This window comes from Cheilinus undulatus, linkage group 12 (assembly GCF_018320785.1).
Source record: "Cheilinus undulatus linkage group 12, ASM1832078v1, whole genome shotgun sequence".
In the NCBI taxonomy this organism is placed as follows: Eukaryota; Metazoa; Chordata; class Actinopteri; order Labriformes; family Labridae; genus Cheilinus; species Cheilinus undulatus.
The window spans coordinates 27679536-27694668 of NC_054876.1; the positions used below are offsets into that span (position 1 = coordinate 27679536).

Here is a 15133-nt window from a genome sequence, read left to right on the forward strand (position 1 = left end):
CTCAATTTTAAAAATGTTAGCGTTTTAAAATCTTTTAGACAGGGGCCAGGCTTTCCATGACTCCTTCCTTTTCTTCATAAAAAAACACTTAAATGACCCCATAGGTGCTGATATTTAGCATTATTCCTCCGACAGTTGCCACATATTCGCCTTCTTCTTTCTTTCCTCAGATATCCCAGATAGGGAAAGCAGTTTCTTGTTACTTTTTGGGTAAGACAGAGCTCTCACCATTTGCAACAAAGATGCCAAAGTTATCCATGAAACTGTAATAAAAAGAGAGCAAAGACCAACATTTCAGCAAGTGTAAAATAGGACAGTTGTAACCATCAGGCAGCTGGATAAGGTGGAAAATTCTGAAAAAACGTCTCCTCTTGTGCGGACGAGACTTATAATTCCAGCCAAAGAGAACATCCTGCTTCACTCAGGTGGCTTCTGTCTCTGTGCTGAGCTCTCCATCTCACTGGCATAGTTTTCCTTTTATAGAAAGACACAGACAGCGAGGTTTGGTGATGGAGAGGAAGAGAAAGAGAAGAAGGAAAGTACACAGGGAGGAAAAGAGAGAGGGAACTGAAGATGAAGTGCTCTAAATAGCTCACAGGCAGATGAACAGGGAGGGGAGTTTTGGTTTGGCAATTTACTGCAAAAACAACTTCACTTCGGACAATATAGTGAGAAATATGGTTTTCCTCTCTGCCCCTTGACCGCCTGGCTGTTCCAGTTTCTGAAGAGGGGTCATGTGATGCTGACAGCAGCAGAGGAAGGCTAATCCTCCGAACTAAGACATTCCTTTCAGTTTCCATGTTTACCACTGAAGCTGGAAAAAGCTGTGAAAGTTGTAATTATAAGCTCAGCGTTGGTATGTTGAAGCAGGGTGGACTTATGACCTATTAGTATGGATTTCCTCTGAAAATGTTTTTTTAGCTGCACTGTCTAACACTTATGTGTCATTGGGAAAAATCCTTTAACCTCTATGACTTTTAGTGGAGTCTTACCAGCTGTGAATGTGTAACACAAAGCCAACACAAGCAGGTGTGCTTAGCTGCATTTAACAATGGTTCAAATGGGTTTCATAGATACTTTTGTCATAGAGTTATCTTTTATTCATGAATTACACGATAACCAACCTCTAAACACTTAAAAAAATACTCATATTAAATTCATACTGGTCCTAATATTTCTGCAGAAGAGTCTGTTGAAACTCATTCTTGGTGTTGATTTTGGTGTAGGTCATTTGTCATTGTCAAGCCAAAACCTTTTATCTCCATTTTTCATGTTTGGGATTTTTTTCATAAACCAGTGCTATTGGTCACCCTTTACATTTGTGAGTAGGAGCAGATCTTGGGAAGGCTACACATTTTTTTCTGCTGCAGGGAAGGTTCTCAAGAGCACAGTAACCTCCATGATTCTCAATTTGAAGAAGTTTAGCACAACCAAGGCTCTTCCAAGTGCTGGTCCTCTGGCCAAACTGGGCAATCTAGGTAGAAGGACCTTAGTAAGAGAGGTGACCAACAATCTGATGGCCCCTCTGACTGATCTCCAGTGATCCTGTGTGGAGATGGGACAAAGTTTCACGAGGACAGCCATCACTGCAGCCCTCCACCAATGAAAGCCCACTTTAAATTTTCAAAAAATTGAGTAGAGGCTTCTATCTTGTGACTCTGCCATAAACCTAGATCAGATCTACAACGAGTTGAATAACTAGTACTACTATCTTTTCTGTGCTTTTCGCCTTCATTTAGACAGGACAGCTGAAGCGAGACTGGAAATATGGGAGAAAGAGTGGAGGGAGGGCATGCACCAAACAGCGCAGAGACTGGGAATCGATCCTGCAAGCAGTGCGTTGAGGACTATAGCCTCTGTAAATCAAACATTAACAGATTATGTATGTCAGGAGTCATGTTGATATCTCTTTGAATCTGTATCTCTATTGAAAATATTTGATACATCACTTAGATTTGGGAAAAAATAATAACACTCTTCCCCTTCATGATATTTTTCTCCCAGGTCGAGAGTAAAAACTTCCCTCTCAGTTTTCATACCTCTGCCTGTAGCTGTGGCTGTGAGAGCTGAGGAATAATCTACAGCATATAAAGTCCTTCTGCTCCTGCAGGGAGGCCTGGAGCCAATCTAGACCAAACTGTTTCATTAAGTTAGAACTTAACTTTACATTCAGCTCAACGCCAGAGGAAAGAGGGGCAGAAAGAGGCAGATGCAAGACAAAACAATGAGGCTTGGTGGGACGGGGGGCTCTGCTGATGGATTAAAGAAATCTAAAGGGTCTGCTGTCAGTGGGCCCTCAGCTCATGGGACCGACAGCTTGATTGACAAGTTAAACCCTCAGTGAAAAAAGAAGACACTTCAGGTTTACTTTGGGATTTACTATGGGCACTTTAAAAGCCATCTGTCTCTCTGCTGATGTTTGGAGCTGTCAGTAATCTTTGTAAGGGTGAAATCCTGATGGAGATGTAACATAAGTTTGGTGGTGTATTTTTAATAGTTATAAAAGAAAAAAGGTGAAATTTAACAATGTAACATATGGTTGAGTGAAATCATTGTGTTTTTGAATGCATACCTAGCTCTCAGTATTTTAAATCACAGTAGTTGGTCTCCTTTTGAAGGTGAAAGCCCCTGCAGAGGCCATGTTGACTTTCAGGGGCTTTTAAAGTTAAAGCAAACAAGAGTGTCAGTTTACCCAGAATTCCTCAGGCTCCGCCATGATTGGACCAATGTGAATACTAGAGAGGTGAAGTTACCATGTACTGATGTTAGGCCAGGGGGTTTGGGGCAGTAGGGTGGGTTAATAAAAAGAACTGAGACACTTCAAACATTTCTAAAACTCTGTTTCCACTTTTTCATAATGTGGTACTTAGTGTAGATTAATAATTATAAAACTGTTTTCTTTAACTGTAGAATCAGGCTGCAACATAACAAAAATGACAAAAGTCTGAATACTTTCTGAATGCACTGTAGTCAAGGTTTTAACATGTAGTGCTGAAAAGGGAAGAAGGTTGTGACTGATTTACTGTACTGATTTACTCCTTGATTGAAATATACAACTTTAAATGCTCCTGTGGCTATGTATTTATTTTATTTACCCTTGAGTTTAAAACTTTAAAGTGAGCTATTTTGTGTGTCCCACTGGAACAACATGATTATAATCATGTGGTGTTGATCACAACAGAGGAAGAGAAAGTGCTGTGGTTGAAAATCACATCAGTCACAGCCCTCTTCAAACACTGTGAAGTAATTTAATTCTTTAAGAGTTTTAAGGAAAACCACACAGGTAGCATTCCTCTCAGGTTTTTATTCCTCAGGGAGTGACCCAGAGATAGTGAACACAGTGCAAGATTAAAGCCCCATCAAGATTTCAAGTCCAGGAATGAGATTTCACTCTCTCCAAGATCATGAGATTTTTTTTCTGCAGTTTTGTATGTTGACAAACAAAGCTGTTCACAAGTAGGCAATCTATAGTTGCCAGTACCCAAAGTATTTTGGTGTAAATATTAGTGGACAGACATTGAGGCGCACAGTTTGAAGTTATAATAAATGTAAAGTGATGTAAATTCATCTCTCCACTTGTTTAAGTTTATAATACATTCCCAGTTTTATCATCTCTATCACCAAAGAGATATTCAACCCTTTGGTGTTTGAAACCAGTGGTAAATCAAATCAACCATGTTTTTCCCCCTTTTCTAAAAGTCTCTACAATAACTGAACGCAGCCATCTTGAATTAGACTATTATGGCTGTTTATTTATATTTTTCTTTGTATTCCCTTTGCCTAACTTTCCACAAGGCCTCACACTGTGAATTTAACAGGTTTGATTCATAATATTGCCTAGCATGTACATGTGACAGTTATTGTGTGTGATGTTTATCACAGTTTGAGACACAGATGGTGCCATGATTGGTCTTTGGGGTGAGATAAGACTTAACTTATAACAATCTGTCAAATAAAATACAGTGTCTATCTGCATTTGGCAACAAAATATGGAGCGTGAGTTTTCTGTCTATTTAAAACCGTCGACAAAAGACTAAACAAGCGCTTACTCATCCTGCTTGTTGTATCTATTCCTGGCTCTGGTCCTTAAAGGCTTTTATTAGTTGACCCTCCCCTCTGTGAGAAAGTCTCAGGAGTCCTCCAGATGAAAGCTCTTCTATTAAAGAGTGTGATTAAGTCATAAAGACATTAATCCCAGAAATAACAAACCCAGCTTATGTCAGTTCTTAAACACACCATGGAGCAGTCAGAGGTAGATGAAAGCTAATTAGCCTGAGGTTAGCGACTCTGATAGGTGGCCTGTTGGCCTGGATAACCTCTGCTGGCACATCATCAGTACAGAGAAGTCAAACATACTGAAGTTCACGACTCTGCTCCTGCAGTATAAGCTGGAAACAATTGAAGTGGTTGCAGAGATCAAGTTTAAAACATGACCCTTTCATGTAGTCCAGCCAGGCATCACTAAGCTGTGATGGCTGGAGTTGATTGCTTTTTATAATGTAATCTGTGGGAAGGCAGCAGCACTAGCATCATTCACTCATGTCTAGACGTATCCTTTGTTTGGGAATTGTGACTATCCAAAAGTCAGATGTCTGTGTGATATTTGGAAGAAAAACCTCCTGTGTTGCAAATATTGAGATTTAACAAAGATGATAAATGGCTTCTTGACACTATGACGGATGACATCATGAATCACTTCATGTTATCCACACTAAGGATTGTAGCATAGAGGTGTGATGGTTTAAGCGTGACCCTGTAACTGGCATGTTTTCCCCGCTGTGGGTCATGCCAGTTTGAATGATAAATTCCTCTTCAGTAGTTCCCATTTGTCTTAACAGAGCAAACAGGAAGGACAGAGAGTGGAGGACTGAGATAAGCTGAAATAAAGTAGGAGGAGGGATTCAAAGGAGAGATTAAAAAACACCAGAACTGTTTGCAAACACTATGTCTTGTGATTATATATCAATAGATCATAACCAAATATAGTTATAGACCACACTGTAGGGTTAATGACATCAAAAAGGTTCTTACCAGTGACTACACAGAAGCAGTTTAGTTGGACAGTAGTTAAGCGTAGATTTCTTAAAAATACTTTCATGGGACCAAAACAACTTGGAGCCTGAGGAAGAGGAGTAGAAGTAGAAACATCCTGTTTGTGAAAACAAGCACCAAGAGAAATATTATCATAACTCAGAGACCACTTATGCAGAACACCGTGGCTTATCTTTAGTAGGATATGAGAGCCACCATTCATCAAAAGTTTGATAAATCATTAAGGGAAAAGTGATAAACAATGAAGAGTTCTACGACTGCAGCAGGAGAACATTTTTGCAAGACCCTGGTTTATGTTTTCCATATCCTGTTAAAAACAAATCAGTGATTTTTATGTAACTGCTTAGGTGTTTGTAGATACTCTTATGTTCAGGTGCATTTTCAGAGTGCTTCTCAGTTGCTTGATTGTGACTATGTAAAAGCTACTGGTTTTGTGCTGTGGTTTGGAGGTATTCTCTCACTGAACTAGGACGTTGGTTGCTTTAAAACCTAATTTGTTCTCAGTAGTTTCAAGTACATTTGTCGATGTTTAAATGTTGCTGCTATTATGTTCTGTGTTATGGCAAGTAGGGCTGCACGGCGGCACAGGGGTTGGCACTGTTGCCTCACAGCAAGAAGGTCCCTGGTTTGCTTCCCAGTCAGGGCCTTTCTGTGTGGAGTTTGCATGTTCTCCTCGTGCATACGTGGGTTCTCTCTGGATACTCTGGCTTCCTCCCACCACCAAAAACATGCTCATTAGGTTCAATGGTGACTCTAAATTGGCCGTAGGTGTGAATGTGAGCGTGCCTGGTTGTCTGTCTCTATATGTCAGCCCTGGGATTGACTGGTGACCAGCCCCCCCCCCAAAATAAGGATGTTCCTAGACAAATAATTCTCTAACAGATTAAACACAAATTTTACTTTGGTTCTGCCAGTTTGTCTTAAGTCATATAAATGCAGACTGTGAACCATCTTCACACTGCAATGGTAAAACTGCTTCAACCCATGATGATGCAAAGTTAGTTTATGAAACGTAACTTACCTTAGCAGCGCTAGGCCTCTGGTGATCTTTTGCAGGTTAACGTCACAAGCTGGATATTGTCACTCAGTGATTCAGCCTCTAGATAACTTCATCCCCATTTTCTAGATTAAAATAGCGCTAAAACAAGGCTGTTCCCCCAAGAGGTGCTAACAGTTAGGGGTTTTTTTTTATATTGGAGTAAAAAGTATTGTGCAAAGCAGTAGTCATTAAGAGAAACTACAGTGGCTGCCAGTAGCATGAGGCTGTGTTACAGTTTAGACAGAGTATATGATGGGAATCATGGGCCTAAAATGATAAAAGATGTCAATAAGTAATAATGTGATGGTTTGACATGACTGGATAGGTGTTTATGTTGATGCTCAGGTGTTTCTTAGATCATTTCTGGTTTGTAGTTGTTTTAGTGTTACAGGTACTGTTGTTAAAGTTACAAAAGTGGGCCTTTGTTTGGAAGTTTTAGGTTGTTTCTAGAGTTTTCTGTGATGTTTTTTAGGTGTTTAATTTTGTCCTTGCTTTGTTGCAATGTAACAATGTCTTGTCAATGTCCTTGCCAATGGGCCCACACTGATCGTGCCTGACCGGGATTCAAACCCACATTTCCCATACTGAGGGCGGCGATGTAAACCACAGAGATATCCAGCTGCCACAGCTGCCAAACTTTGGATGAATGAATGAAATGAATGAAAGAAATGTATTTCGGTTCACTTGCAACTAATAAACCAATTTACAAGATCAAAGTGAAATTTCTGAATTTCCAAGATAACCAAAAGGGTGTAAACTGAAGCTAAAGCTTATTTAAAACCTACCCCTATTGTCTTAAAAAAAGCATAATCATCACAAAAATATGGTGTAAGTCTGTAGGGTTTTAATATGTTTCAATAGGTGGCAACTTTGCTGACTTGATTTTTGTCATCACTTTGATGTTGGTAAGGTTGGTTGTGTAGTTGTGGCAGAATTCTCAGTGGTGTGGACTGTTTCTAGGTGGGTTCTGCTTCTCTTCGTTCATCTAGGTTATTGCAAGTCTCTTGCCTTTTTAAAACAGGTCTTATGATTATTTCAAGTCTTAAATAATCTGTGTCTCAGCAATTAAAGTCTTATAAGTTGGACTGAGTTTTTGGATTTCATGTGACGTGGGTTTGAGTACTTCTCGAAACCAGTTTTGACTCAACACTTGTTTGTAAAATACTGAGATGTTTCTCATACTTTCCTGTCCTTAATTACATTAATGCTGTGCACACAGCAAAAGAAAATGCTAGTTTAATACAAGACATTAAATTGTGTAAAGACAATAGAATTGATTACTACCAGATTAGCAACATGGGTGTCCTTAATAAGGTGCATATTGTTATTTTTTATTATGATGTGTATACTCTGCCAAAACGGGCAGAACATTCACGTCCATGTACACAATCACAGCTGGTTGTGTTGTTCAGTGTGTGATTATTTTGTAATGATACCTCACATCGTACCTGTACCTACAGGCGGGATAACACACATCTGTGAGGAGGGCCAGAAGAAGTGAGGAACAGCTCAGCAGGGTAAAGTGACCTTTAGTGTCACATCTGAGGGAAGTGTGTGAAATATGAATCTATCTTTGTATCGTGTAACAGGCAAATACAAACCTGACAACCAGGAGGTTCTTCTAGGAACTCAGAGGGAAGTCCCTGCAGAGTGAAAACAAATTCACACTCTTATGAAGCTGTATGGCTTGTTCTGTTGCGTTAACAGAAAGTCACTACCTGGAATCTCATGGCTCATCAATAAATACAAACACACTCACATACCTTTTATAAACAGCATTACCTTCTTTGCCTGAGACTCTCTGAACTTATCAACACTTGGGATTCTGAGATAAAGTTATTTATTTGTAAGTCGTGACCATTGGTGGTTTACACTGTAAGATCTTGTTTTAAATTTGTAAATCTCTTTTTTTTTCAGGAGTGTCCCCAACAGAGAGGATGAGGCATTTAAAGTCTCCAATCAGATCTCCAATCCCCAAACTGGGAAGCCCAATCCCTAATGCCATGTCTGGTCTGCAGAAGCTGCCCCAGTGCACACGCTGCTTTAACGGCATTGTGTAAGTATTCTACAGATACTGGTTTCCTTTTCAAAGCAAATACACAGAAGAGGACTTGTTGGCATATGGATCAGCCATAAAATTATATTCTAAGTGTCATATTGGTGTAAAAGTGTTTGAAGAACTGTGTGATCATTCTTTATAACATTCAGTCCATCCAAAATGCTTAGTTTAGTTTAGCTGCTCTAATTACCACTGCTACAAATACTTTAAATTCAACTCATGTTGTACTACCAAATATAAGGTTGGATTTATTTTTGATTCACATTATTAAGTACTACCATACTACCAAAATGATGTTACTTTAATACACAATTTCAGACTGCCACTTCCTCTTCTAACGTCATTTATAAAACACATTTTCGCAAAGTAAAGACTCATCAATCATTAAATTAGATACTGAAAATAAGATTTTCTGTCTCTAAGCTGCTCTCAAACTGTTTTGATCGCTATCTGGTAATGATATCTCTCTGTGAAAGAGAGTCTTTGCTCTTCACAGCCTCCAAATCAAAGAGTTGAACTATTGCACATCAACCTGCACCAACATGCCTTCACAAATAACAAATCCATCATTTATCATCTTAATAATTAATCCATCCATCCCACACACCTTTTCCCACACACGTTTACTTCATGCATAAACCTCTCCTCACATAAACACACACACATTCACACACTCGTGTGAGCACAAGCACAAACTTTTCTTCCAAAGTTACACATGCACCGGTAATCCCGCTTTATAAAAGCAGCTGCAGGTAAGCACTGATGTCATCGGTTTACTTTTTCTTTAACAGGAGTGCATTGTGGGAGATTGCTGGGCACAATAAGGCTCTTATGACCATGGAGCTTTTTACAGCTTTTTAAACAAATATAGAGCACTGTGTCAGAGTTTATCCTGCAAGTCGTGTGGTTAAACGGGCAAAGCGGTTACATTAAAAGGAGCAGGCTGATGACTGAATGGGCTCTGACTCAAGTCCCGGTCCAGAAGGGAAAATCTAATTGGGAACAGTGAATGAACAACGCCCTTAATGACTGAGTGAAGCAGTGAACGTCTAAAAGCAGCAGTGTTGATTGGTACACAGCCAGTAGGATAAACATGTGCTGTTCAGCTTCAGAGTGTGGCAGTAAAGTAGGATTATGTCTAAACTTTTCTACTGAAATCCACTCATAATATCCATCCATATGTCATATATACTGCTTATTTTGATGAGTGCTTATGTTGGATTAATGTTGGGTCTAAACACTATTATTGTAAAGTCTCAAGTGCTATTTGAATATAGAAGCATACAGAAAAACCTGGAAGATTATAAGTTATTGTTGCCATGGGTGTTTCATTCAACTGTTTGAATGAAAGCTGACCAAAGAAATTCACATTTTTTTAAACATTTATCATAATAATGTAACTTTATTTATCATAATAATGTAAAGCACAGCAGAGTGTGCACAGCACACAAATTATCACTTCACAAAAAATGCTGAATATGAGTAAATATGTCCAAAAAAATTGTTAAAAATGAACACTAAATATGTCTGAATTCAACTGATTATGAGTTTAAAAGAATCTGCAAATCATTGTATTTAGTTTTTACTCGCTTTTACACAATGTCCCAAGTTCTTTGGAACTGGGATTTGTAAGTTATAACCTAACTAGCAAGTAGAAAATAAACATTCTAATACACACTCAATCTTAAATATGTGGTGGATGGTGAAGTTTTCTTTTTCTCCTTCTGAAATAGCACGGACATAACAAACATAGGTGAACAATGTCTGAAATGTAACATCTAAATAAAGTTCAGATCAACTCATTAGGGTACTTTTATCAGTGGCTGTCTTGAGTTTCTAACTTGAACTATCCTTGCTGCTGTCACAGTCAGCAGGCAGCAGCAGATTCTGATATAACACTTCAGTTATTACAACCTCCCAGGGTAGCATCACTCATAAACTGCCTGTAGGGTTTGTGTATAGAAAAAGATTAGAGAGATGTCATTGGGTTCAACCTTCCCTTTTGTATAACGTGATGAATTACATACAGAAGTTGGTTACAGTGGCTGTAAAGTATGATAATTGTTGTTGGCATTAATAAAAGAAAGTTTAATAAATGACTATGAGTCAGTCATGAGTAATCTATCACTGCTAATTTTCTTTTAAAGTGTTCTGCTTAATGTTTGTTTTCTCTGATGATGAAACCTTTGCTTTAGTCTTTTAAAGACACATTTTCCCATCATGTTTTTTCATGACTCTCAGTTGTGCAACCCTGTTTTTTTCTGTTTTTGTTTTTCTATTTCAGGTCCAAGCATTCTCTAACATGCGCACATGCCTTACATCATCAAAACACTAACCTGACAAGCCAGATGACTGTTTCACATATCTATTACATGGGATATGTATTGTTATTCATCTGAGAAACCTCCCATGTTTGTTCAAGAAAGAAATGTAGGCTTTAGCTCAGTAGGTAAAGGAGGCACTCATAAGCAGAGTCTATAGTACTGGTCTCGGGATTGATTCCCAGTCTTGGCCCCTGTAAATGGTAAATGGAGTTGTAGTGTGGAGTTGAAGTGCTTTTAACACTGCATGTCACACCTACCTATTCACACCCTTTCCCTTTATTCACTCCACATTCACACACTGATGGCAGAGGCTGCTACGGAGGATTGGCCATCAGTTTTAGCTAAACTCATTCATATGCATCCATACTTATTTACAAGCCATTGACAAAGCAGTGGAAGCAAATTGACACCAAACCCACAACCTTTCAGTGGCAGGATGATTTAGCTTTCCTGTCAAATAAAGGCAAAATGCCCCAAAAATAATCTTAAAAAAAGAAATGTGGCCCAGTTGTGATTAAACTGCCCCAATACTGCAGATACATCTGAGCTAATCACTATGCTTACCACAGTCATTGTATAAAACAGCTTACATTACAACTAAACCCACCTACTCTCACAAACACATGCTAAGCAGGCTGGGAGTATCATGAAAAAAGCTTTCAGCGATGTTCTGTACTCTTTATTTCATAAAGAAATATGGTCCAGATCTAATAAAACTGTTGCTGTACTATGGCTACAGTACGTCTAAGCAAAATGACACATCGGCGGCAGCCATTACTATCAGCTTCCTGTGCATCTAAACCACATCTGTAGCTACTGCCTTGTTTTCCTCAAATGACAAGAGCACTGTGTAGGTAAAATTTAGGCCTGTTAAATGTTTGGTTAATAGTCTCTTTGGATTATCCATTATCTTCTCTTTTATCTTTAATTTCTACACTTTTGATGCTTACTGTCTGCCTTCTTCTCTCTGTCAGCGGCACCATTGTTAAGGCCCGGGACAAGCTCTACCACCCAGAGTGCTTTATGTGCGATGACTGCGGCATCAACCTCAAGCAGAGAGGCTACTTCTTCATTGAGGACAATCTGTACTGTGAGACCCACGCCAAGGCTCGCGTCCAGCCTCCAGAGGGATACGACGTTGTTGCCGTTTACCCAAACTCCAAGGTGGAGCTGGTTTGAGGTGAAGATGGAGCTGGCTGTTATATAATATAACAGGGGAAGTCAAATCTGGGAGAATGGGGCTACTGAGTATCCTAGTGTGCATTTATCAGGGTCTTTCAAACAGGAATGCAGATCTTGGATCAGATTTGCCTTTAGGGGGTTCATTAAATTTGTGATCCAAAATCAGCATTTCTGCATGAACAGACTGATGAATTATGTGTATATTGATAATTGTGATGTAAGTAGACAGATATATGGCTTAAATACGATGGGTGTCCCAAAATTCAAACCTATTTTATGCAGTGTCTGAACCTGCAGACTGTGGAAGTTCCTGCTAAGATCCAGGAGAAACATTGAACTTATCAAGGCCATTTTCTCAAAAAAACATGTTCAAATCAAGGTTAGTATTTATATCAGAAGCACAAAATGTTAGTAGACTGTTTCATTTAATAACCTGAAAACATGGAAAGAGATTAATTTTGAGATTTCAACACCAGCACTCTTCAGCTGCCTCTTTTGCAGGACAGTGTTTTCACCAGCAAAATACTTCATATCCCATAATAATCATCCTTAAAGTAACCTCACTGCAGTAGTGTGCTTTTGCCTTGAGTTACCATGACAGATTTTAGTTGATTGGTAGGTTTGCTGTGATGTATGTGATCATTTTATTGAAAATGTTCTATGCAGCCACTCTAAATGTCTGTTCAGTCACTTAAAGGCTTAATATGCAACATTATGTATACTTCAATAGTAAAATTCAAATTTAACTTATGTATATATATACATATATCTGTAGGTAAGGACTCTCTTTAAAGAGAGATGTCAACCCCCATCTGGGTTTATTGTGCTCAGCCCTGTGTTCACACTGACATCACTTCCTTCAGCTTGTTTATGTTTAGTTCAGCCACTCAAACTTATTTCTAGATTTTTGGCATGTGAACCTGTCCAACTGTTCAGCCTGCCACCACATGGGGGAGGAGAGACAGTCCCGCCCACTCAGCTGTTTTTAGTGGCATAACGGCGGAGAGTGAAAGTACAACTGAAGGAGAACCAACATGCTTCCCAAACTGAAGGAAAAAGTACTGTGCCTACAAAGAGTTACGCCTCCTTGGATGTCTGATTCTTTTATTGATTTTATAAATAAAGCGGTGCTGTGATTGCACCTGTAGGATTGTCCTATATTTTGCCAAATTCATTTCATCCTCTACCTTTAAAAGTCTTCCGGGGCTGACTACTGAGAAGCATCCCCACAGCATTATGCTTCCACCAGCGTGCTTCACATTGGGAATGGTGTGTTTGGGGTGATGTGTAGTGTTTGGGTGTCCGCCAAACATAATGTCTTGTCTGGTGGTCAAAAAGCTCCATTTTGGTCTCATCAGACCAAAGAATATTCTTCCACCTGACCATGGAGTCTCTCACATTCCTTTTGGTGAACTGTTGTCAAGATTTAATGAGTTTTCTTTCTGAATGAGTGGCTTTCTCTTTGCCACTCTCCCATAAAGCTTTGACTGGTGAAGACCCAAGGCAACAGTTGTTGTATGTAGAGTCTCCTCCATCTCAGCTGCTGAAGCTTGTAACTCATTCAGAGTAGTCATAGGTGTCTTGGTGGCCTCTCTCACTAGTCTCCTTGCACGGTCACTCACTTTGTGAGGGCTGCCTGCTCTAGACAGATTTACACAAGAGCCTTCCATTTCTTGATGGTGGATTTTATGGATGCTCAGTGCCTTGGATTTTTTTTTGTATCCACCTTTACTTTTCAATAACCTTTTCTCTGAGTTGTTTGGAGTGTTCTTTTGTCTTTATGGTGTAATGGTAGCCAGGAATACTGACTAACCAGTGACTGGACCAGACAAAGGTGTCTTTATACTACACTCACTTAAGACACATTCACTGCACTCAGGTGATCCCAGTTTCACTAATTGGGAGACTACTGGCACCAATTGGCTGGACCTCTGTTGAATTAGGTCAGTCACCTAAAAGGGTGATTATTTATGCAATCACCTACTTTTACATTACATATTTTTATTTCATTGTCTTTTCTTTGTAGAATTGTGTTTTAACTTTGACATTAACAAGGGTTTTTTTGTAATTTTTTTGTCAGAAAAGTCAAATTTTATCGACTATGATTGGTTAATAAAATCAATCAAAGGATGAAACATCCAATTGGGTGAATACTTTTGTATAGGCACTCTCTATTTCACTGAAACTTGCTGGAGAGAAGAGAGGCTAAGGGATGATGGGGTTGTGTCCAAAGAGAACATTTGTTTTGGCCTGCAAAGTTGCATAATAAGCCTTTTACAAAATAATATTTTGTTAAACAATTAATGCTGGGTTTGAGGGTTTCAGTGTCTTAAGTATATACAACAGTTACACATATTAATCATATCACAGATGAACTTTAGCATTTTGCAGTAAACATCTATGCAGGTTTTTCAGGCTTTCTTGGTTACCAAACTAGGGGAAATGTTCTTTGATGGTCACTTTTTCTGCTTATTTTTCACTGTATGTAAATCAATAAGCAATAATTCAATGTCAGCAGATCTCTAAGGGTTTGGGTCTGGACCTTGTGTGTATGTTTTGGTGAAAAGGTTTACAAAACTCCAACTGATAGTAAATGCCTCCATATGTAGCTATCCCATCACCACCCTCTGAAATGTAAACAACAGTCTGCAGGAGACGTCCTCATCGCTCTATGAGGAGAAACGCTATGAAAGAATTTCTACCAGGTGGGATTATAGAAAGGTGAATCTAGAAGAAAAGACAAATAATGCAAATCATGCCTGCAATTAAACATAGTAAGAAGATTGCAGAAGATGGTAACAAATTATCACTCCATCAGCTGATTCAAAGAGGAATTCCACCTCTTTCTCTCATTTTCCCACCGAAGAATTCCGCCTCATCCAAACAAGAGCGCACAGTTCACTGGGTCTTTGTATTAGAATCACTAACATGTTCTCACATTCTCATGTCAACTTTTAAAAATGGCTGTGAGCATTTGAGACAGGAAACATGGATGTAGAAAACTGGGAGTCTGCAGCCTTGGACATGTGTGAGCAATATTCGCTGTGTTTAGTTTTTTGGAGACACAACATAGATACATTACAGATCCTCGTAGGGAGAGAGAAATTGGACGTATCCATAGTTGAGTTCCCTTCCTGCTATGAGCTCAAATTTCTGGTCATGGCTAAAATCCATGAAGAAATGAAATATACTTTGACAACTCCTCAAAGAGAAGAGAAACAGAGAGGGAAGGAGGGAAGACAAAGTGATGACAGAGAGAAATGAAATGAGCATATTTTCTGCTAAAAATGAATGATGTATGCTGTAATGTCTAGAATATGGGGGCCATTAGTCTTGTGTTTTTGTGAATAGTGATTTACTCTGTGTGGAGTGGAGTGATTCCTTAATTCTTATTTTTTATAGCTTATAATTTGAGACAAGAAATGAATATTGTTCTAGATATCTTCAATGATGTGTAGCTGCTGGTATGCCATCTAT

General features: G+C 39.0%; 1 protein-coding gene across 1 annotated transcript in view; it reads left to right on the top strand.

The window, feature by feature from the left end:
• The window catches only part of pdlim4 (PDZ and LIM domain 4), a 62694-nt gene extending 49654 nt beyond the window's left edge, over positions 1 to 13040 (top strand). The window contains exons 6-7 of the mRNA XM_041801225.1: positions 8009 to 8147; positions 11449 to 13040. Of these exons, the coding sequence (XP_041657159.1) occupies positions 8009 to 8147; positions 11449 to 11653 (344 nt within the window). The 3' untranslated portion in view covers positions 11654 to 13040. The remainder of the gene's footprint in view (positions 1 to 8008; positions 8148 to 11448) is intronic.
• The last annotated feature ends 2093 nt before the right edge of the window (positions 13041 to 15133 follow it).